The 22,014-nt window shown below is 54.1% G+C and overlaps 1 protein-coding gene across 1 annotated transcript in view; it reads right to left on the bottom strand.

The window, feature by feature from the left end:
- Positions 1-3,466, bottom strand: part of LOC132814595 (TBC1 domain family member 10B-like) — a 32,547-nt gene extending 29,081 nt beyond the window's left edge. Inside the window, exons 1-2 of the mRNA XM_060823540.1 lie at positions 3,187-3,466; positions 1,467-1,714 (exon numbers count right to left, since the gene is read on the bottom strand). Of these exons, the coding sequence (XP_060679523.1) occupies positions 1,467-1,678 (212 nt within the window). The 5' untranslated portion in view covers positions 1,679-1,714; positions 3,187-3,466. The remainder of the gene's footprint in view (positions 1-1,466; positions 1,715-3,186) is intronic.
- Positions 3,467-22,014: the final 18,548 nt, after the last annotated feature.

Genomic DNA, 22,014 nt, shown 5'->3' with positions numbered 1-22,014 from the left:
CCCCTCTCTCTCTCTCTCTGTGTCTCTACCTCCCCCGGCCAACACCGTGTGCTCACCCTCCCTGCCTGAGACAGACTGGATGATGAATAGACTCTGTGCTCTCACACTGTGACAGGACACAGAGAGAGGGGGGACCCAGGTGCTGTGCTAACACCGAGGAGCCATCTCTCGGGCTGGGGTGAGGCCGGTGCCTCTCTGAGTTCGCACTTCCTCTTTCATCTTGCCTTCATCTCAACCTTTAACCACAAGTCCCGTGTAAAGCCAGGGTGGCTGTGATACTGATGACAGGATGTGGTGAGGGGTGTGCTGGAGGGCTGATTAAACTGCTCTTCGAAATAGCTCAGCCTCATCGCCTGAGTGTCACCGCCCAGGCCTGAGGCCTAAGGCCTGACTGGGGCTAATGGCGATGCCCAGGCCAGGGGGCAGCCCCTCCACCCCTAGTACAGGGCTGGAGCAGTCTCACCCCTCTCCCCTCCCCCAATACCTCACCCCTGACGGTATTGAGCTATGTCCATGGTAACAGGCCCCAGGAGGGAAGTTAGGCTGATTCCTTCGTTTTTATGATAACGCTGTGTGTGACTGGGGATAAACAGGCCGGGTGCCCATGGTAACAGGCCCGAAGAGGGCATTTAGGCCTAATCCCCTCATCTCTACGATAACGTTGTGACTGACTGGGGATAAACAGGCCAGGTCTCCATGGTAACAGGCCCAAAGAGGGCGTTTAGGCCTTTTCCCTCTGCCTCTATGATAACGTTGTGACTGACTGGCAATAAACAGGCCAGGTCTCCATGGTAACAGGCCTGAAGAGGGAATTTAGGCCTATTCCTCCTGTGTCTATGATAACGTTGTGACCAACTGGGGATAAGCAGGCTGGATGTCCATGGTAACAGGCCCGAAGAGGGTGCTTAGGCCTATTCCCCCTTCTCTATGATAACGTTGTGACTGACTGGGGATAAATAGGCCGGGTGTCCGTGGTAACAGGACCGAAGTGGGTTTTTAGGCCTATTCCCCGTGTCTACGATAACATTGTGACAAACTGGGGATAAACAGGCCGGCTGTCCATGGTAACAGGCCCGAAGAGGGAATTTAGGCCTATTCCCTCTGTCTCTATGGTAACGTTGTGACCGACTGGGGATAAGCAGGCTGGGTGTCCATAATAACAAGCTCAAAGCGGGTGTTTAGGCCTATTCCCCCTGTCTCTACGATAACGTTGTGACCGACTGGGGATAAACAGGCCGGGTGTCCGTGGTAACAGGCCTGAGGCGGGCCTGTAATGTTACCCCTGTCCCCCCACACTAACAGGCGCATTGGGAGGGATTGGGCCTACTCTAATACTGACTGGCACCAGGGCCATTCCCATCGTCATCACCAATAGGTTGGGAGTGGGTCGGTTCCAGGTTCCCGTGGTAACGGAGCCAGCGGCGATTTGGGGACACGGCGGTGTTGCCGTGGTAACTGGTACTCACTCTCCGGTGAACTGCGAGCCGCCGATGAAGCCGTATTTGTCTGTCTGGCGGTAGGCGGGCGCTCCGTTGATCTCGGAGTCGGAGCCGATGGAGCTCGCGTCGTCGGCGTTGAGGTCCAGCCTCACGCTCAGGGTGTCGGTCAGCTCCTCCACCGCACTGTTCAGGCTGTCGTTGTCCGCCAGGCCACGCCTGGACTGAGAGGCGCGGGCCATGATCTCATATCCACAGGTCAAAGTTCAGGCACGCCACTGGGAGCAAAGAGAGACCGAGTGAGAAGGTAGGCCATTGATCAGGCCTAGGAAGGGGCTGAATGGCCTGGTGCTGTTCCCCCTGTGTGGGACAGGCTGGGGAAGGGGCTGAATGGCCTGGTGCTGTTCCCCCTGTGTGGGACAGGCTGGGGAAGGGGCTGAATGGTGGTTGTGATCCAGGAGCAGTGAAGGAACAGGAACATAACACACTCTCTGTCTCCCTCACTGTGTCAGCCTCTCTCTCTCTCTGTGTCTTTCTCCTTCTGTCCCTCTCTCTCTCTCTCTCTCTCTCTCTCTCCATCTCTCTGTCACTCTCTCTGTCACACTCTGTGCATTTATCTCTCTCTCTCTCTCTCACACACGCACTCACCGTCTCACATTATCACTCTCTCTCTGTCTCTGTCTCTCTCTCTCTCACACACACATTTCCACTCCATCTTGCTCCCTCCCTCTATCCAGTCTCACTCTCTCTCTCTCCATCTGTCCCTCTCCCTTTCTGTCTCTCTCTCTCTGTCTCATTCTCTATCTCTCTGTCTCTCTGACTCCGGCTTCCTCTATCGCATTCTCTCTCTCTCTCTCTCTCTGTAGCGCTCTCCATGTCTCTGTCTCTCACTCCCACTCTCTCTCTCTCTATCTTGTTCTCCCCCTCTCTCTATCACGTTTTCTCTCTCTCTCTGTCGCGTTCTCTCTCTCTCTCTCTCTCTGTCCCTTTCTGTGTCTCTCACTCTCACTCCCTCGACCCCCCATCTCTCTCCCTCTCTCCCTCTCTCTCTCTCTCTGTTGCGTTCTCTCTCTCTGTCCCTTTCTGTGTCTCTCACTCTCACTCCCTCGACCCCCCATCTCTCTCCCTCTCTCCCTCTCTCTCTCTGTCGCGTTCTCTCTGTCTTTCTCTGTCTGTCCCTTTCTGTGTCTCTCTCACTCGCTCGACCACCCCATCTCTCCCCCCTCTCTCCCCCCATCTCTCCCCCCATCTCTCTCTCTCTCTGAATAATACACTGTCAACTCCCTCCCTGTTTCCTAGGTAGTGAGGGGAAAGGAGGGAGGGGGAGGGAGGGGGGAAGGAGGGATAGTGAGGGGCAGTGAGGGGAAAGGAGGGGTAGTGAGGAGGAGGGGGGGATAGTGAGGGGGAAGGAGGGATAGTGAGGGGGGGAGGGAGGGGTAGAGGGGGAGGGAGAGTGAGGGGAGGGAGGGATAGAGAGGGTGAAGGGAGGGGTTGAGAGGAGGAGGGAGGGATAGTGGGAGGGAGGGATAGAGAGGGAGAGGGAGGGGTAGTGAGGAGGAGGGAGGGATAGTGAGGGGGAAGGAGGAAGAGTGAGGGGGAGGGAGAGGTAGAGAGGGGGAGGGAAGGATAGAAACGGGGAAGGAGGGAGAGTGAGGGGGAGGGTGGGATATTGAGGGGGAAGGGGGGGTAGTGAGGGGAGGGTGAGGATGAGGAGGAGTGGACATGACCCTCCCCAGCGAGAGACACCTACCTGTCACCAAATCCCCATTGGCCAAGGGGATAGAAGGGTAGAGAGAGACCGAATGGCCAGTTTACGTGTGGCCCCTGGCTCCGATCCAGGTTGGGAGGGTGGGAGGGAGGGAGCGAGGTGGTGTTGTCCGCAGCTGGGGGAGGGGGAGCAGCAGGATGCACAGTGCGATCCCAGAGCGAGGGTGAGGCTGCTGGACCTGAGGAGGATGTGAAGTATCAAGAGGAGGGCGGGCGGGCAATGAGAAACAAACAGGGAGGAGGAGGAGGGGGGAGGAGTTGATTCAGCGGTTGGCAGGAAGGCAGCAACGGGCGGGCAGGGTCGAGGGGGAGGGCAGATCCGAAACGGCAGACCTGGGGGGGGGGGGGGGGGAGGGTCGAGGGTCGAGGGAGATGTGAGAGAGAGGGAGACGTGAGGGAGAGGGAGGCGTGAGGCGAAGGCAAACTCTGTCAGGACGTGGTGCAACCGACACAGGAAGTGCCCGGACGTCGCTCAGTAACGGTCAGAAAGTCAGCAGGTGGGCTGCGGCATAGAAAGATCCCACATACAGCGACGTGACACACCACACCCCCTCCCCACACGTACCCAGGGGTCGTGCCAGGCACTCCCTCAACACTGACCCTCCGACAGTGCCCACTCCCTCAGCACCGACCCTCCGACAGTGCCCACTCCCTCAGCACTGACCCTCCGACAGTGCCCACTCCCTCAGCACTGACCCTCCGACAGTGCCCACTCCCTCAGCACTGACCCTCCGACAGTGCCCACTCCCTCAGAACTGACCCTCCGACAGTGCCTGCTCCCTCAGCACTGACCCTCCGACAGTGCCCCCTCCCTCAGCACTGACCTCCGACAGTGCCCACTCCCTCAGCACTGACCCTCCGACAGTGTCCACTCCCTCAGCACTGACCCTCCGACAGTGCCCACTCCCTCAGCACTGACCCTCCGACAGTGTCCACTCCCTCAGCACTGACCCTCCGACAGTGCACACTCTCTCAGCACTGACCCTCCGACAGTGCCCACTCCCTCAGCACTGACCCTCCGACAGTGCCCACTCCCTCAGCACTGACCCTCCGACAGTGCGCACTCCCTCAGCACTGACCCTCCGACAGGGCCCACTCCCTCAGCACTGACCCTCCGACAGTGCCCACTCCCTCAGAACTGACCCTCCGACAGTGCCCGCTCCCTCAGCACTGACCCTCCGACAGTGCCCGCTCCCTCAGCACTGACCCTCCGACAGTGCCCGCTCCCTCAGCACTGACCCTCCGACAGTGTCCGCTCCCTCAGCACTGACCCTCCGACAGTGCCCGCTCCCTCAGCACTGACCCTCCGACAGTGTCCGCTCCCTCAGCACTGACCCTCCGACAGTGCCCGCTCCCTCAGCACTGACCCTCCGACAGTGTCCACTCCCTCAGCACTGACCCTCCGACAGTGCACACTCCCTCAGCACTGACGCCCCGGCAGTGCCCACTCCCTCAGCACTGACCCCCCGACAGTGCCCACTCCCTCAGCACTGACCCTCCGACAGTGCCCACTCCCTCAGCACTGACCCTCCGACAGTGCCCACTCCCTCAGCACTGACCCTCCGACAGTGCGGCACTCCCTCAGCACTGACCCTCCGACAGTGCGGCACTCCCTCAGCACTGACCCTCCGACAGTGCCCACTCCCTCAGCACTGACCCCCCGACAGTGCCCACTCCCTCAGCACTGACCCCCGACAGTGCCCACTCCCTCAGCACTGACCCTCCGACAGTGTCCACTCCCTCAGCACTGACCCTCCGACAGTGCCCACTCCCTCAGCACTGACGCCCCGGCAGTGCCCACTCCCTCAGCACTGACCCCCCGACAGTGCCCACTCCCTCAGCACTGACCCTCCGACAGTGCCCACTCCCTCAGCACTGACCCTCCGACAGTGCCCACTCCCTCAGCACTGACCCTCCGACAGTGCGGCACTCCCTCAGCACTGACCCTCCGACAGTGCGGCACTCCCTCAGCACTGACCCTCCGACAGTGCCCACTCCCTCAGCACTGACCCCCCGACAGTGCCCACTCCCTCAGCACTGACCCTCCGACAGTGCCCGCTCCCTCAGCACTGACCCTCCGACAGTGCCCGCTCCCTCAGCACTGACCCTCCGACAGTGCCCGCTCCCTCAGCACTGACCCTCCGACAGTGCCCGCTCCCTCAGCACTGACCCTCCGACAGTGCCCACTCCCTCAGCACTGACCCTCCGACAGTGCCCGCTCCCTCAGCACTGACCCTCCGACAGTGCCCGCTCCCTCAGCACTGACCCTCCGACAGTGCCCGCTCCCTCAGCACTGACCCTCCGACAGTGCCCACTCCCTCAGCACTGACCCTCCGACAGTGCCCACTCCCTCAGCACTGACCCTCCGACAGTGCCCACTCCCTCAGCACTGTCCCTCCGACAGTGCCCACTCCCTCAGCACTGACCCTCCGACAGTGCCCACTCCCTCAGCACTGACCCTCCGACAGTGCCCACTCCCTCAGCACTGTCCCTCCGACAGTGCGGCACTCCCTCAGCACTGACCTCCGACAGTGCCCACTCCCTCAGCACTGACCCTCCGACAGTGCGGCACTCCCTCAGCACTGACCCTCCGACAGTGCCCACTCCCTCAGCACTGACCCCCCGACAGTGCCCACTGCCTCAGCACTGACCTGTAGTTGTGTTAATGTCAGTGAATTTTATTCAGTCTGTTCCCACGGTGATATTCTGACCTTGCACCGAAAACCGGAATACTTGGTGATCCGGACGGAGACGGTGAGTGAGAAAGGAAGAGAGGGACAGAAAGGCCAGGGTCAAGAGAGAGAGGGAGAGAGAGAGAGAGAGAGAGAGAGAGAGAGAGGAACAGACCCAGGGGGGATTGGGTGAGACAGAGACACAGAGAGAGTGAGGGATCGAGAAGCAAAGACATTGGGGGAGTGTGGGGGGAGAGACAGGGGGATAGGCCGAGAGAGACAGAGGGAGATGGAGAGTGGGAGAGAGGGAAGGTGAATGGGCCAGGGGGAGATGGGAGAGGGAGAGGGGAGAGATGGAGGGAGAGGGGGAGGGAGATGGGGAGGGGGAGAGATGGAGGGAAAGGGAGATACAGAGAGGGAGAGGAGGAGGGGTGGAGAGAGAGAGAGAGGGAGAGAGAGAGAGGGAGAGGAGGAGGGGTGGAGAGAGAGAGAGAGGGAGAGAGAGAGAGGGAGAGGAGGAGGGGTGGAGAGAGAGAGAGACAGAGAGATGGAGGGAGAGAGAGAGAGGGAGAGGAGGAGAGGGGAGAGAGAAATGGAGGGAGGAAGAGGGAGAGAGAGAGATGGAGGGAGAGAGAGAGAGGGAGAGGAGGAGAGGGAGAGAGAAATGGAGGGAGGAAGAGGGAGAGAGGGAGGGGGAGGGAGTGAGGGAGAGAAGGGGAGGGGGAAGGGGAGAGATGGAGGGGGAGAAGGAGGGAGAGGGCGAGGGAGGTGGAGTGGGAGAGGGGGTGGGGAGGGGGAGAGTGAGGAGGAGGTGGAGTGATGGATGGAGGGGGAGGGGGAGGTGAGCGATGGAGGGGGAGAGTGGGAGATGGAGGGAGGGGGAGGGGAGGGGAGAGAGGGGGAGGAGTAGGGGGAGATAGGGAGGAGGAGAAGTGAAGGGAAAGGGCGGGGGGGATGTTGGGTGGGCGATGGGGAGGAGGGGTGATGGATGGAGGGAGATAGGGAGGGGGAGAGGGGGGAGTGGGGGGGAGGGGTGGAGGGGGAAGGGAAATGGAGAGGGGGCTAGAGAGAGCGAGCGAGATGGAGGGAGGGGGGAGGGGAAATGGGAGGGAGGGGGGAAAGGGGGAGAGAGGGAGAGGAGGAGAGGGAGAGGGGGAGGGGGAGAGAGATGGAGGGAGGGGGAGGGGGCTGTCAGTGTGTTGCTGATGTGCGCTCACAGTGAGATAATGAGCTTTAACAGGAAGACCGCGCTGAGCTGAGAGCTTAATCCCCGATAACACCTGCCTCCCGGATCACCGGCCTCACACCGGGCTCACACCGGCCTCACCGGGCTCACACCGGCCTCACACCGGGCTCACACCGGCCTCACCGGTCACCGGGCTCACACCGGCCTCACACCGGGCTCACACCGGCCTCACCGGGCTCACACCGGGCTCACACCGGCCTCACACCGGCCTCACCGGTCACCGGGCTCACACCGGGCTCACACCGGCCTCACACCGGGCTCACACCGGCCTCACCGGTCACCGGGCTCACACCGGCCTCACACCGGGCTCACACCGGCCTCACACCGGCCTCACCGGTCACCGGGCTCACACCGGCCTCACACCGGCCTCACCGGGCTCACACCGGCCTCACACCGGCCTCTCACCGGTCACCGGGCTCACACCGGGCTCACACCGGCCTCACACCGGGCTCACACCGGCCTCACCGGTCACCGGGCTCACACCGGCCTCACACCGGGCTCACACCGGCCTCACACCGGCCTCACACCGGGCTCACACCGGCCTCACCGGTCACCGGGCTCACACCGGCCTCACACCGGCCTCACACGGGGAGCAGCGAGTGAGGGCACTGATGTCAAAACGAGAGAGGCCAAGGGGCCCCCCAGGGACCGGGGCAGGGCAAGGGGCCGGTCGAAGGGGCACAGAGACCCCCAGGGAGCGACCCATCAAGTCAGCCTTGCGTCAGACGGGCAGGAGGGAGGGGGCAGGGCTGGCTGATGGGCCAGGGGAAGGGGGAGAGGCAGGGGGCAGCAGGAGCAGGAGGGGGAGCGAGACCCCCTCGGTCAGCTTCCGGGAGAGCGGGCGCGGGGGCGAGACGCCCCGGGGCACCACCAGGACCCAGAGGAAGAACAGCGACACCCCCTCGCTCACCACGAAAATGTACTCGCCCTTCCTCAACGCACTCTTCAGTCAGGTGAGAAGACAGCACAGGGAGAGGCCATTAAGCCCATCCGCCTGGGCCGTGCGTCGGGGGGGGCATGGCTGACTCCACAACCCTGCTGCGGGACCTCTTTCCCCAAAACCCCCAGGGGTGGGGAAACCGGGATCTGTCAGTGTGTTACAGTGAGGGGTGTGGGATATATCAGTGTGTTACAGTGAGGGGTGTGGGATATATCAGTGTGTTACAGTGAGGGGTGTGGGGTATATCAGTGTGTTACAGTGAGGGGTGTGGGGTATATCGGTGTGTTACAGTGAGGGGTGTGGGGTATATCAGTGTGTTACAGTGAGGGGTGTGGGTTATATCAGTGTGTTACAGTGAGGAGTGTGGGATATATCGGTGTGTTACAGAGAGGGGTGTGGGGTATATCAGTGTGTTACAGTGAGGGGTGTGGGGTATATCAGTGTGTTACAGAGAGGGGTGTGCGGTATATCAGTGTGTTACAGTGAGGGGTGTAGGGTATATCGGCGTGTTATAGTGAGGGGTGTGGGATATATCTGTGTGTTCCAGTGAGGGGTGTGGGGTATATCAGTGTGTTACAGTGTGGGGTGTGGGGTATATCTGTGTGTTCCGGTGAGGGGTGTGGGGTATATCAGTGTGTTACAGTGAGGGGTGTAGGGTATATCGGCGTGTTATAGTGAGGGGTGTGGGATATATCTGTGTGTTCCAGTGAGGGGTGTGGGGTATATCAGTGTGTTACAGTGTGGGGTGTGGGGTATATCTGTGTGTTACAGTGAGGGGTGTGGGGTATATCAGTGTGTTACAGTGAGGGGTGTGGGATATATCAGTGTGTTACAGTCAGGGGTGTGGGGTATATCAGTGTGTTACAGTGAGGGGTGTGGGGTATATCTGTGTGTTACAGTGAGGGGTGTGGGGTATATCAGTGTGATACAGTGAGGGGTGTGGGATATATCAGTGTGTTACAGTGTGGGGTGTGGGATATATCAGTGTGTTACAGTGAGGGGTGTGGGATATATCATTGTCTTACAGTGAGGTGTATGCTGTATTTCAGTGTGTTACAGTGAGGGGTGTTGGGTATATCAGTGTGTTACAGTGAGGGGTGTGGGGTATATCAGTGTGTTACAGTGAGGGGTGTGGGGTATATCAGTGTGTTACAATGAGGGGTGTGGGGTATATCAGGGTGTTACAGTGAGGGGTGTGGGATACATCAGTGTGTTACAGTGAGGGGTGTGGGGTATAACAGTGTGTTACAGTGAGGGGTGTGGGCTATATCTGTGTGTTACAGTGAGGGGTGTGGGGTATATCAGAGTGTTACAGTGAGGGGTGTGGGGTATATCAGTGTGTTACAGTGAGGGGTGTGGGCTATATCTGTGTGTTACAGTGAGGGATGTGGGATATCTCAGTGTGTTACAGTGAGGGGTGTGGGTTATATCAGTGTGTTACAGTGAGGGGTGTGGGGTATATCAGTGTGTTACAGTGAGGGGTGGGGACATATCAGTGTGTAACAGTGAGGGGTGTGGGGATATATCAGTGTGTTACAGTGAGGGGTGTGGGGTATTTCTGAGTGTTACAGAGAGGGGTGTGGGATATATCATTGTGTTACAGTGAGGGGTGTGGGGTATATCAGTGTGTTACAGTGAGGGGTATGCTGTATTTCAGTGTGTTACAGTGTGGGTGATGGGGTATATCAGTGTGTTACAGTGTGGGGTGTGGGCTATATCAGTGGTTACAGTGAGGGGTGTGGGATATATCAGTGTGTTACAGTGAGGGGTGTGAGGTATAACAGTGTGTTACAGTGAGGGGTGTGGGGTATATCAGTGTGTTACAGTGAGGGGTGTGGGGTATATCAGGGTGTTACAGTGAGGGGTGTGGGATATATCAGTGTGTTACAGTGAGGTGTGTGGGATATATCAGTGTGTTACAGTGAGGGGTGTGGGGTATATCAGTGTGTTACAGTGAGGGGTGTGGGGTATATCAGTGTGTTACAGTGAGGGGTGTGGGCTATATCTGTGTGTTACAGTGAGGGATGTGGGATATCTCAGTGTGTTACAGTGAGGGGTGTGGGTTATATCAGTGTGTTACAGTGAGGGGTGTGGGGTATATCAGTGTGTTACAGTGAGGGGTGGGGACATATCAGTGTGTAACAGTGAGGGGTGTGGGGATATATCAGTGTGTTACAGTGAGGGGTGTGGGGTATTTCTGAGTGTTACAGAGAGGGGTGTGGGATATATCATTGTGTTACAGTGAGGGGTGTGGGGTATATCAGTGTGTTACAGTGAGGGGTATGCTGTATTTCAGTGTGTTACAGTGTGGGTGATGGGGTATATCAGTGTGTTACAGTGTGGGGTGTGGGCTATATCAGTGGTTACAGTGAGGGGTGTGGGATATATCAGTGTGTTACAGTGAGGGGTGTGAGGTATAACAGTGTGTTACAGTGAGGGGTGTGGGGTATATCAGTGTGTTACAGTGAGGGGTGTGGGGTATATCAGGGTGTTACAGTGAGGGGTGTGGGATATATCAGTGTGTTACAGTGAGGGATGTGGGGTATATCAGTGTGTTACAGTGAGGGGTGTGGGATATATCAGTGTGTTACAGTGAGGGGTGTGGGGTATATCTGTGTGTAACAGTGAGGGATGTGGGATATATCTGTGTGTTACAGTGAGGAGTGTGGGATATATCAGTGTGTTACTGTGAGGGGTGTGGGAAAAATCAGTGTTACAGTGAGGGGTGTGGGGTATATCTGTGTGTTACAGTGAGGGGTGTGGGGTATATCAGTGTGTTACAGTGAGGGGTGTGGGGTATATCAGTGTGATACAGTGAGGGATGTGGGATATATCAGTGTGTTACAGTGTGGGATATATCAGTGTGTTACAGTGAGGGGTGTGGGATATATCATTGTCTTACAGTGAGGTGTATGCTGTATTTCAGTGTGTTACAGTGAGGGGTGTGGGGTATATCAGTGTGTTACAGTGAGGGGTATGGGATATATCAGTGTGTTACAGTGAGGGGTGTGGGGTATAACAGTGTGTTACAGTGAGGGGTGTGCGGCATATCAGTGTGTTACAGTGAGGGGTGTGGGGTATATCAGTGTGTTACAGTGAGGGGTGTGGGCTATATCTGTGTGTTACAGTGAGGAGTGTGGGGTATATCAGAGTGTTACAGTGAGGGGTGTGGGGTATATCAGTGTGTTACAGTGAGGGGTGTGGGCTATATCTGTGTGTTACAGTGAGGGATGTGGGATATCTCAGTGTGTTACAGTGAGGGGTGTGGGTTATATCAGTGTGTAACAGTGAGGGGTGTGGGGATATATCAGTGTATTACAGTGAGGGGTGTGGGGTATTTCTGAGTGTTACAGAGAGGGGTGTGGGATATATCATTGTGTTACAGTGAGGGATGTGGGGTATAACAGTGTGTTACAGTGAGGGGTGATGGGGTATATCAGTGTGTTACAGTGTGGGGTGTGGGCTATATCAGTGTGTTACAGTGAGGGGTGTGCGGTATATCAGGGTGTTACAGTGAGGGGTGTGGGATATATCAGTGTGTTACAGTGAGGGGTGTGGGGTATATCAGTGTGTTCCAGTGAGGGGTGTGGGATATATCAGTGTGTTACAGTGAGGGGTGTGGAGTATATCTGTATGTAACAGTGAGGGGTGTGGGGTATATCAGAGTGTTACAGTGAGGGGTGTGGGGTATATCAGTGTGTTACAGTGAGGGGTGTGGGCTATATCTGTGTGTTACAGTGAGGGATGTGGGATATATCTGTGTGTTACAGTGAGGGGTGTGGGATATATCAGTGTGTCACAGTGAGGGGTGTGGGGTATATCAGTGTGTTACAGTGAGGGGTGTGGGATATATCAGTGTGTTACAGTGAGGGGTGTGGGGTATATCTGTGTGTTACAGTGAGGGGTGTGGGGTATATCAGTGTGTTACAGTGAGGGGTGTGAGATATATCAGTATATTACAGTGAGGGGTGTGGGGTATATCAGTGTGTTACAGTGAGGGGTGTGGGGTATATCTGTGTGTTACAGTGAGGGATGTGGAATATATCAGTGTGTTACAGTGAGGGGTGTGGGGTATATCAGGGTGTTACATTGAGGGGTGTGGGGTATATCAGTGTGTTACAGCGAGGGGTGTGGGGTATATCAGTGTGTTACAGTGAGGTGTGAGGGATTTATCAGTGTGTTCCAGCGAGGGGTGTGGGGTATATCAGTGTGTTACAGCGAGGGGTGTGGGGTATATCAGTGTGTTACAGCGAGGGGTGTGGGGTATATCAGTGTCTTACAGTGAGGGGTATATCTGTGTGTTGCAGCGAGGGGTGTGGGGTATATCAGTGTGTTACAGTGAGGGGTGTGGGATATATCAGTGTGTTACAGTGAGGGGTGTGGGGTATATCAGTGTGTTACAGTGAGGGGTGTGGGCTATATCAGTGTGTTACAGTGAGGGGTGTGGGATATATCAGTGTGTTACAGTGAGGGGTGTGGGGTATATCAGTGTGTTACAGTGAGGGGTGTGGGATATATCAGTGTGTTACAGTGAGGGGTGTGGGGTATATCAGTGTGTTACAGTGAGGGGTGTGGGGTATATCAGTGTGTTACAGTGAGGGGTGTGGGGTATATCAGTGTGTTACTGTGAGGGGTGTGGGGTATATCAGTGTTACAGTGAGGGGTGTGGGGTATATCTGTGTGTTACAGTGAGGTGTGTGGGGATATATCAGTGTGTTACAGTGAGGGGTGTGGGGTATATCAGTGTGTTACAGTGAGGGGTGTGGGGTATATCAGTGTGTTACAGTGAGGGGTGTGGGATATATCAGTGTGTTACAGTGAGGGGTGTGGGATATATCAGTGTGTTACAGTGAGGGGTGTGGGGTATATCAGTGTGTTACAGTGTGGGGTGTGGGGTATATCAGTGTGTTACAGTGAGGGGTGTGGGATGTATCAGTGTGTTACAGTGAGGGGTGTGGGGTATATCAGTGTGTTACAGCGAGGTGTGTGGGATATATCAGTGTGTTACAGTGAGGGGTGTGGGGTGTATCAGTGTGTTACAGTGAGGGGTGTGGGGTATATCAGTGTGTTACAGTGAGGGGTGTGGGGTATATCAGTGTGTTACAGTGAGGGGTGTGGGATATATCAGTGTGTTACAGTGAGGGGTGTGGGGTATATCAGTGTGTTACAGTGTGGGGTGTGGGGTATATCAGTGTGTTACAGCGAGGTGTGTGGGATATATCAGTGTGTTACAGTGAGGGGTGTGGGGTATATTAGTGTGTTACAGTGAGGGGTGTGGGGTATATCAGGGTGTTACAGTGAGGGGTGTGGGGTATATCAGTGTGTTACAGTGAGGGGTGTTGGGTATATCAGTGTGTTACAGTGAGGGGTGTGGGGTATATCAGTGTGTTACAATGAGGGGTGTGGGGTATATCAGTGTGTTACAGTGAGGGGTGTGGGGTATATCAGTGTGTTACAGTGAGGGGTGTGGGGATATATCAGTGTGTTACAGTGAGGGGTGTGGGGTATATCAGTGTGTTACAGTGAGGGGTGTGGGGATATATCAGTGTGTTACAGTGAGGGGTGTGGGGTATATCAGTGTGTTACAGTGAGGGGTGTGGGGTGTATCAGGGTGTTACAGTGAGGGGTGTGGGGTATATCAGTGTGTTACAGTGAGGGGTGTGGGGTATATAAGGGTGTTACAGTGAGGGGTGTGGGGATATATCAGTGTGTTACAGTGAGGGGTGTGGGGTATATCAGTGTGTTACAGTGAGGGGTGTGGGCTATATCAGGGTGTTACAGTGAGGGGTGTGGGGTATATCGGTGTGTTACAGTGAGGGGTGTGGGCTATATCAGGGTGTTACAGTGAGGGGTGTGGGGTGTATCAGGGTGTTACAGTGAGGGGTGTGGGGTATATCAGTGTGTTACAGTGAGGGGTGTGGGGTATATCAGTGTGTTACAGTGAGGGGTGTGGGGTATATAAGGGTGTTACAGTGAGGGGTGTGGGGATATATCAGTGTGTTACAGTGAGGGGTGTGGGGTATATCAGTGTGTTACAGTGAGGGGTGTGGGATATATCAGTGTGTTACAGTGAGGGGTGTGGGGTATATCAGTGTGTTACAGTGAGGGGTGTGGGGTATATCAGTGTGTTACAGTGAGGGGTGTGGGGTATATCAGTGTGTTACTGTGAGGGGTGTGGGGTATATCAGTGTGTTACAGTGAGGGGTGTGGGGTATATCTGTGTGTTACAGTGAGGTGTGTGGGGATATATCAGTGTGTTACAGTGAGGGGTGTGGGGTATATCAGTGTGTTACAGTGAGGGGTGTGGGGTATATCAGTGTGTTACAGTGAGGGGTGTGGGATATATCAGTGTGTTACAGTGAGGGGTGTGGGGTATATCAGTGTGTTACAGTGTGGGGTGTGGGGTATATCAGTGTGTTACAGTGAGGGGTGTGGGATGTATCAGTGTGTTACAGTGAGGGGTGTGGGGTATATCAGTGTGTTACAGCGAGGTGTGTGGGATATATCAGTGTGTTACAGTGAGGGGTGTGGGGTGTATCAGTGTGTTACAGTGAGGGGTGTGGGGTATATCAGTGTGTTACAGTGAGGGGTGTGGGATATATCAGTGTGTTACAGCGAGGTGTGTGGGATATATCAGTGTGTTACAGTGAGGGGTGTGGGGTGTATCAGTGTGTTACAGTGAGGGGTGTGGGGTATATCAGTGTGTTACAGTGAGGGGTGTGGGGTATATCAGTGTGTTACAGTGAGGGGTGTGGGGTGTATCAGTGTGTTACAGTGAGGGGTGTGGGGTATATCAGTGTGTTACAGTGAGGGGTGTGGGGTATATCAGTGTGTTACAGTGAGGGGTGTGGGATATATCAGTGTGTTACAGTGAGGGGTGTGGGGTATATCAGTGTGTTACAGTGTGGGGTGTGGGGTATATCAGTGTGTTACAGCGAGGTGTGTGGGATATATCAGTGTGTTACAGTGAGGGGTGTGGGGTATATTAGTGTGTTACAGTGAGGGGTGTGGGGTATATCAGGGTGTTACAGTGAGGGGTGTGGGGTATATCAGTGTGTTACAGTGAGGGGTGTTGGGTATATCAGTGTGTTACAGTGAGGGGTGTGGGGTATATCAGTGTGTTACAATGAGGGGTGTGGGGTATATCAGTGTGTTACAGTGAGGGGTGTGGGGTATATCAGTGTGTTACAGTGAGGGGTGTGGGGATATATCAGTGTGTTACAGTGAGGGGTGTGGGGTATATCAGTGTGTTACAGTGAGGGGTGTGGGGATATATCAGTGTGTTACAGTGAGGGGTGTGGGGTATATCAGTGTGTTACAGTGAGGGGTGTGGGGTGTATCAGGGTGTTACAGTGAGGGGTGTGGGGTATATCAGTGTGTTACAGTGAGGGGTGTGGGGTATATAAGGGTGTTACAGTGAGGGGTGTGGGGATATATCAGTGTGTTACAGTGAGGGGTGTGGGGTATATCAGTGTGTTACAGGAGGGGTGTGGGCTATATCAGGGTGTTACAGTGAGGGGTGTGGGGTATATCGGTGTGTTACAGTGAGGGGTGTGGGCTATATCAGGGTGTTACAGTGAGGGGTGTGGGGTGTATCAGGGTGTTACAGTGAGGGGTGTGGGGTATATCAGTGTGTTACAGTGAGGGGTGTGGGGTATATAAGGGTGTTACAGTGAGGGGTGTGGGGATATATCAGTGTGTTACAGTGAGGGGTGTGGGATATATCAGTGTGTTACAGTGAGGGGTGTGGGGTATATCAGTGTGTTACAGTGTGGGGTGTGGGGTATATCAGTGTGTTACAGTGAGGGATGTGGGATATATCAGTGTGTTACAGCGAGGGGTGTGGGGTATATCAGTGTGTTACAGTGAGGGGTGTGGGGTATATCAGTGTGTTACATTGAGGGGTGTGGGGTATATCAGTGTGTTACAGCGAGGGGTGTGGGGTATATCAGTGTGTTACAGTGAGGTGTGAGGGATTTATCAGTGTGTTCCAGCGAGGGGTGTGGGGTATATCAGTGTGTTACAGCGAGGGGTGTGGGGTATATCAGTGTGTTACAGCGAGGGGTGTGGGGTATATCAGTGTCTTACAGTGAGGGGTATATCAGTGTGTTACAGTGAGGGGTGTGGGGTATATCAGTGTGTTACAGTGAGGGGTGTGGGATATATCAGTGTGTTACAGTGAGGGGTGTGGGGTATATCAGTGTGTTACAGTGAGGGGTGTGGGCTATATCAGTGTGTTACAGTGAGGGGTGTGGGATATATCAGTGTGTTACAGTGAGGGGTGTGGGGTATATCAGTGTGTTACAGTGAGGGGTGTGGGATATATCAGTGTGTTACAGTGAGGGGTGTGGGGTATATCAGTGTGTTACAGTGAGGGGTGTGGGGTATATCAGTGTGTTACAGTGAGGGGTGTGGGGTATATCTGTGTGTTACAGTGAGGTGTGTGGGGATATATCAGTGTGTTACAGTGAGGGGTGTGGGGTATATCAGTGTGTTACAGTGAGGGGTGTGGGATATATCAGTGTGTTACAGTGAGGGGTGTGGGATATATCAGTGTGTTACAGTGAGGGGTGTGGGGTATATCAGTGTGTTACAGTGTGGGGTGTGGGGTATATCAGTGTGTTACAGTGAGGGGTGTGGGATGTATCAGTGTGTTACAGTGAGGGGTGTGGGGTATATCAGTGTGTTACAGCGAGGTGTGTGGGATATATCAGTGTGTTACAGTGAGGGGTGTGGGGTGTATCAGTGTGTTACAGTGAGGGGTGTGGGGTATATCAGTGTGTTACAGTGAGGGGTGTGGGGTATATCAGTGTGTTACAGTGAGGGGTGTGGGGTATATCAGTGTGTTACAGTGTGGGGTGTGGGGTATATCAGTGTGTTACAGCGAGGTGTGTGGGATATATCAGTGTGTTACAGTGAGGGGTGTGGGGTATATTAGTGTGTTACAGTGAGGGGTGTGGGGTATATCAGGGTGTTACAGTGAGGGGTGTGGGGTATATCAGTGTGTTACAGTGAGGGGTGTTGGGTATATCAGTGTGTTACAGTGAGGGGTGTGGGGTATATCAGTGTGTTACAATGAGGGGTGTGGGGTATATCAGTGTGTTACAGTGAGGGGTGTGGGGTATATCAGTGTGTTACAGTGAGGGGTGTGGGGATATATCAGTGTGTTACAGTGAGGGGTGTGGGGTATATCAGTGTGTTACAGTGAGGGGTGTGGGGATATATCAGTGTGTTACAGTGAGGGGTGTGGGGTATATCAGTGTGTTACAGTGAGGGGTGTGGGGTGTATCAGGGTGTTACAGTGAGGGGTGTGGGGTATATCAGTGTGTTACAGTGAGGGGTGTGGGGTATATAAGGGTGTTACAGTGAGGGGTGTGGGGATATATCAGTGTGTTACAGTGAGGGGTGTGGGGTATATCAGTGTGTTACAGTGAGGGGTGTGGGGTATATCAGTGTGTTACAGTGTGGGGTGTGGGGTATATCAGTGTGTTACAGTGAGGGGTGTGGGATGTATCAGTGTGTTACAGTGAGGGGTGTGGGGTATATCAGTGTGTTACAGTGAGGGGTGTGGGGTATATCTGTGTGTTACAGTGAGGGGTGTGGGGTATATCAGTGTGTTACAGTGAGGGGTGTGAGGTGTATCAGTGTGTTACAGTGAGGGGTGTGGGATATATCAGTGTGTTACAGTGAGGGGTGTGGGGTATATCAGTGTGTTACAGTGAGGGGTGTGGGGATATATCAGTGTGTTACAGTGAGGGGTGTGGGGTATATCAGTGTGTTACAGTGAGGGGTGTGGGGATATATCAGTGTGTTACAGTGAGGGGTGTGGGGTATATCAGTGTGTTACAGTGAGGGGTGTGGGGTGTATCAGGGTGTTACAGTGAGGGGTGTGGGGTATATCAGTGTGTTACAGTGAGGGGTGTGGGGTATATAAGGGTGTTACAGTGAGGGGTGTGGGGATATATCAGTGTGTTACAGTGAGGGGTGTGGGGTATATCAGTGTGTTACAGTGAGGGGTGTGGGCTATATCAGGGTGTTACAGTGAGGGGTGTGGGGTATATCGGTGTGTTACAGTGAGGGGTGTGGGCTATATCAGGGTGTTACAGTGAGGGGTGTGGGGTGTATCAGGGTGTTACAGTGAGGGGTGTGGGGTATATCAGTGTGTTACAGTGAGGGGTGTGGGGTATATAAGGGTGTTACAGTGAGGGGTGTGGGGATATATCAGTGTGTTACAGTGAGGGGTGTGGGATATATCAGTGTGTTACAGTGAGGGGTGTGGGGTATATCAGTGTGTTACAGTGTGGGGTGTGGGGTATATCAGTGTGTTACAGTGAGGGATGTGGAATATATCAGTGTGTTACAGCGAGGGGTGTGGGGTATATCAGTGTGTTACAGTGAGGGGTGTGGGGTATATCAGTGTGTTACATTGAGGGGTGTGGGGTATATCAGTGTGTTACAGCGAGGGGTGTGGGGTATATCAGTGTGTTACAGTGAGGTGTGAGGGATTTATCAGTGTGTTACAGTGAGGGGTGTGGGGTATATCAGTGTGTTACAGCGAGGGGTGTGGGGTATATCAGTGTGTTACAGCGAGGGGTGTGGGGTATATCAGTGTCTTACAGTGAGGGGTATATCAGTGTGTTGCAGCGAGGGGTGTGGGGTATATCAGTGTGTTACAGTGAGGGGTGTGGGGTATATCAGTGTGTTACAGTGAGGGGTGTGGGCTATATCAGTGTGTTACAGTGAGGGGTGTGGGATATATCAGTGTGTTACAGTGAGGGGTGTGGGGTATATCAGTGTGTTACAGTGAGGGGTGTGGGATATATCAGTGTGTTACAGTGAGGGGTGTGGGGTATATCAGTGTGTTACAGTGAGGGGTGTGGGGTATATCAGTGTGTTACAGTGAGGGGTGTGGGGTATATCTGTGTGTTACAGTGAGGTGTGTGGGGATATATCAGTGTGTTACAGTGAGGGGTGTGGGGATATATCAGTGTGTTACAGTGAGGGGTGTGGGGTATATCAGTGTGTTACAGTGATGGGTGTGGGATATATCAGTGTGTTACAGTGAGGGGTGTGGGATATATCAGTGTGTTACAGTGAGGGGTGTGGGGTATATCAGTGTGTTACAGTGTGGGGTGTGGGGTATATCAGTGTGTTACAGTGAGGGGTGTGGGGATATATCAGTGTGTTACAGTGAGGGGTGTGGGATATATCAGTGTGTTACAGTGAGGGGTGTGGGGTATATCAGTGTGTTACAGTGTGGGGTGTGGGGTATATCAGTGTGTTACAGTGAGGGATGTGGAATATATCAGTGTGTTACAGCGAGGGGTGTGGGGTATATCAGTGTGTTACAGTGAGGGGTGTGGGGTATATCAGTGTGTTACATTGAGGGGTGTGGGGTATATCAGTGTGTTACAGCGAGGGGTGTGGGGTATATCAGTGTGTTACAGTGAGGTGTGAGGGATTTATCAGTGTGTTCCAGCGAGGGGTGTGGGGTATATCAGTGTGTTACAGCGAGGGGTGTGGGGTATATCAGTGTCTTACAGTGAGGGGTATATCAGTGTGTTACAGTGAGGGGTGTGGGGTATATCAGTGTGTTACAGTGAGGGGTGTGGGATATATCAGTGTGTTACAGTGAGGGGTGTGGGGTATATCAGTGTGTTACAGTGAGGGGTGTGGGCTATATCAGTGTGTTACAGTGAGGGGTGTGGGATATATCAGTGTGTTACAGTGAGGGGTGTGGGGTATATCAGTGTGTTACAGTGAGGGGTGTGGGATATATCAGTGTGTTACAGTGAGGGGTGTGGGGTATATCAGTGTGTTACAGTGAGGGGTGTGGGGTATATCAGTGTGTTACAGTGTGGGGTGTGGGGTATATCAGTGTGTTACAGTGAGGGGTGTGGGATGTATCAGTGTGTTACAGTGAGGGGTGTGGGGTATATCAGTGTGTTACAGCGAGGTGTGTGGGATATATCAGTGTGTTACAGTGAGGGGTGTGGGGTGTATCAGTGTGTTACAGTGAGGGGTGTGGGGTATATCAGTGTGTTACAGTGAGGGGTGTGGGGTATATCAGTGTGTTACAGTGAGGGGTGTGGGATATATCAGTGTGTTACAGTGAGGGGTGTGGGGTATATCAGTGTGTTACAGTGTGGGGTGTGGGGTATATCAGTGTGTTACAGCGAGGTGTGTGGGATATATCAGTGTGTTACAGTGAGGGGTGTGGGGTATATTAGTGTGTTACAGTGAGGGGTGTGGGGTATATCAGGGTGTTACAGTGAGGGGTGTTGGGTATATCAGTGTGTTACAGTGAGGGGTGTGGGGTATATCAGTGTGTTACAATGAGGGGTGTGGGGTATATCAGTGTGTTACAGTGAGGGGTGTGGGGTATATCAGTGTGTTACAGTGAGGGGTGTGGGGATATATCAGTGTGTTACAGTGAGGGGTGTGGGGTATATCAGTGTGTTACAGTGAGGGGTGTGGGGATATATCAGTGTGTTACAGTGAGGGGTGTGGGGTATATCAGTGTGTTACAGTGAGGGGTGTGGGGTGTATCAGGGTGTTACAGTGAGGGGTGTGGGGTATATCAGTGTGTTACAGTGAGGGGTGTGGGGTATATAAGGGTGTTACAGTGAGGGGTGTGGGGATATATCAGTGTGTTACAGTGAGGGGTGTGGGGTATATCAGTGTGTTACAGTGAGGGGTGTGGGATATATCAGTGTGTTACAGTGAGGGGTGTGGGGTATATCAGTGTGTTACAGTGTGGGGTGTGGGGTATATCAGTGTGTTACAGTGAGGGGTGTGGGATGTATCAGTGTGTTACAGTGAGGGGTGTGGGGTATATCAGTGTGTTACAGTGAGGGGTGTGGGGTATATCTGTGTGTTACAGTGAGGGGTGTGGGGTATATCAGTGTGTTACAGTGAGGGGTGTGGGGTATATCAGTGTGTTACAGTGAGGGGTGTGGGGTATATCAGGGTGTTACAGTGAGGGGTGTGGGGTATATCAGTGTGTTACAGTGAGGGGTGTTGGGTATATCAGTGTGTTACAGTGAGGGGTGTGGGGTATATCAGTGTGTTACAATGAGGGGTGTGGGGTATATCAGTGTGTTACAGTGAGGGGTGTGGGGTATATCAGTGTGTTACAGTGAGGGGTGTGGGGATATATCAGTGTGTTACAGTGAGGGGTGTGGGGTATATCAGTGTGTTACAGTGAGGGGTGTGGGGATATATCAGTGTGTTACAGTGAGGGGTGTGGGGTATATCAGTGTGTTACAGTGAGGGGTGTGGGGTGTATCAGGGTGTTACAGTGAGGGGTGTGGGGTATATCAGTGTGTTACAGTGAGGGGTGTGGGGTATATAAGGGTGTTACAGTGAGGGGTGTGGGGATATATCAGTGTGTTACAGTGAGGGGTGTGGGGTATATCAGTGTGTTACAGTGAGGGGTGTGGGCTATATCAGGGTGTTACAGTGAGGGGTGTGGGGTATATCGGTGTGTTACAGTGAGGGGTGTGGGCTATATCAGGGTGTTACAGTGAGGGGTGTGGGGTGTATCAGGGTGTTACAGTGAGGGGTGTGGGGTATATCAGTGTGTTACAGTGAGGGGTGTGGGGTATATCAGTGTGTTACAGTGAGGGGTGTGGGGTATATAAGGGTGTTACAGTGAGGGGTGTGGGGATATATCAGTGTGTTACAGTGAGGGGTGTGGGGTATATCAGTGTGTTACAGTGAGGGGTGTGGGATATATCAGTGTGTTACAGTGAGGGGTGTGGGGTATATCAGTGTGTTACAGTGAGGGGTGTGGGGTATATCAGTGTGTTACAGTGAGGGGTGTGGGGTATATCAGTGTGTTACTGTGAGGGGTGTGGGGTATATCAGTGTGTTACAGTGAGGGGTGTGGGGTATATCTGTGTGTTACAGTGAGGTGTGTGGGGATATATCAGTGTGTTACAGTGAGGGGTG

This window comes from Hemiscyllium ocellatum, unplaced genomic scaffold, assembly GCF_020745735.1.
Source record: "Hemiscyllium ocellatum isolate sHemOce1 unplaced genomic scaffold, sHemOce1.pat.X.cur. scaffold_871_pat_ctg1, whole genome shotgun sequence".
Classification (NCBI taxonomy): domain Eukaryota; kingdom Metazoa; phylum Chordata; class Chondrichthyes; order Orectolobiformes; family Hemiscylliidae; genus Hemiscyllium; species Hemiscyllium ocellatum.
This window is presented reverse-complemented; position numbering and strand designations above follow the sequence as displayed.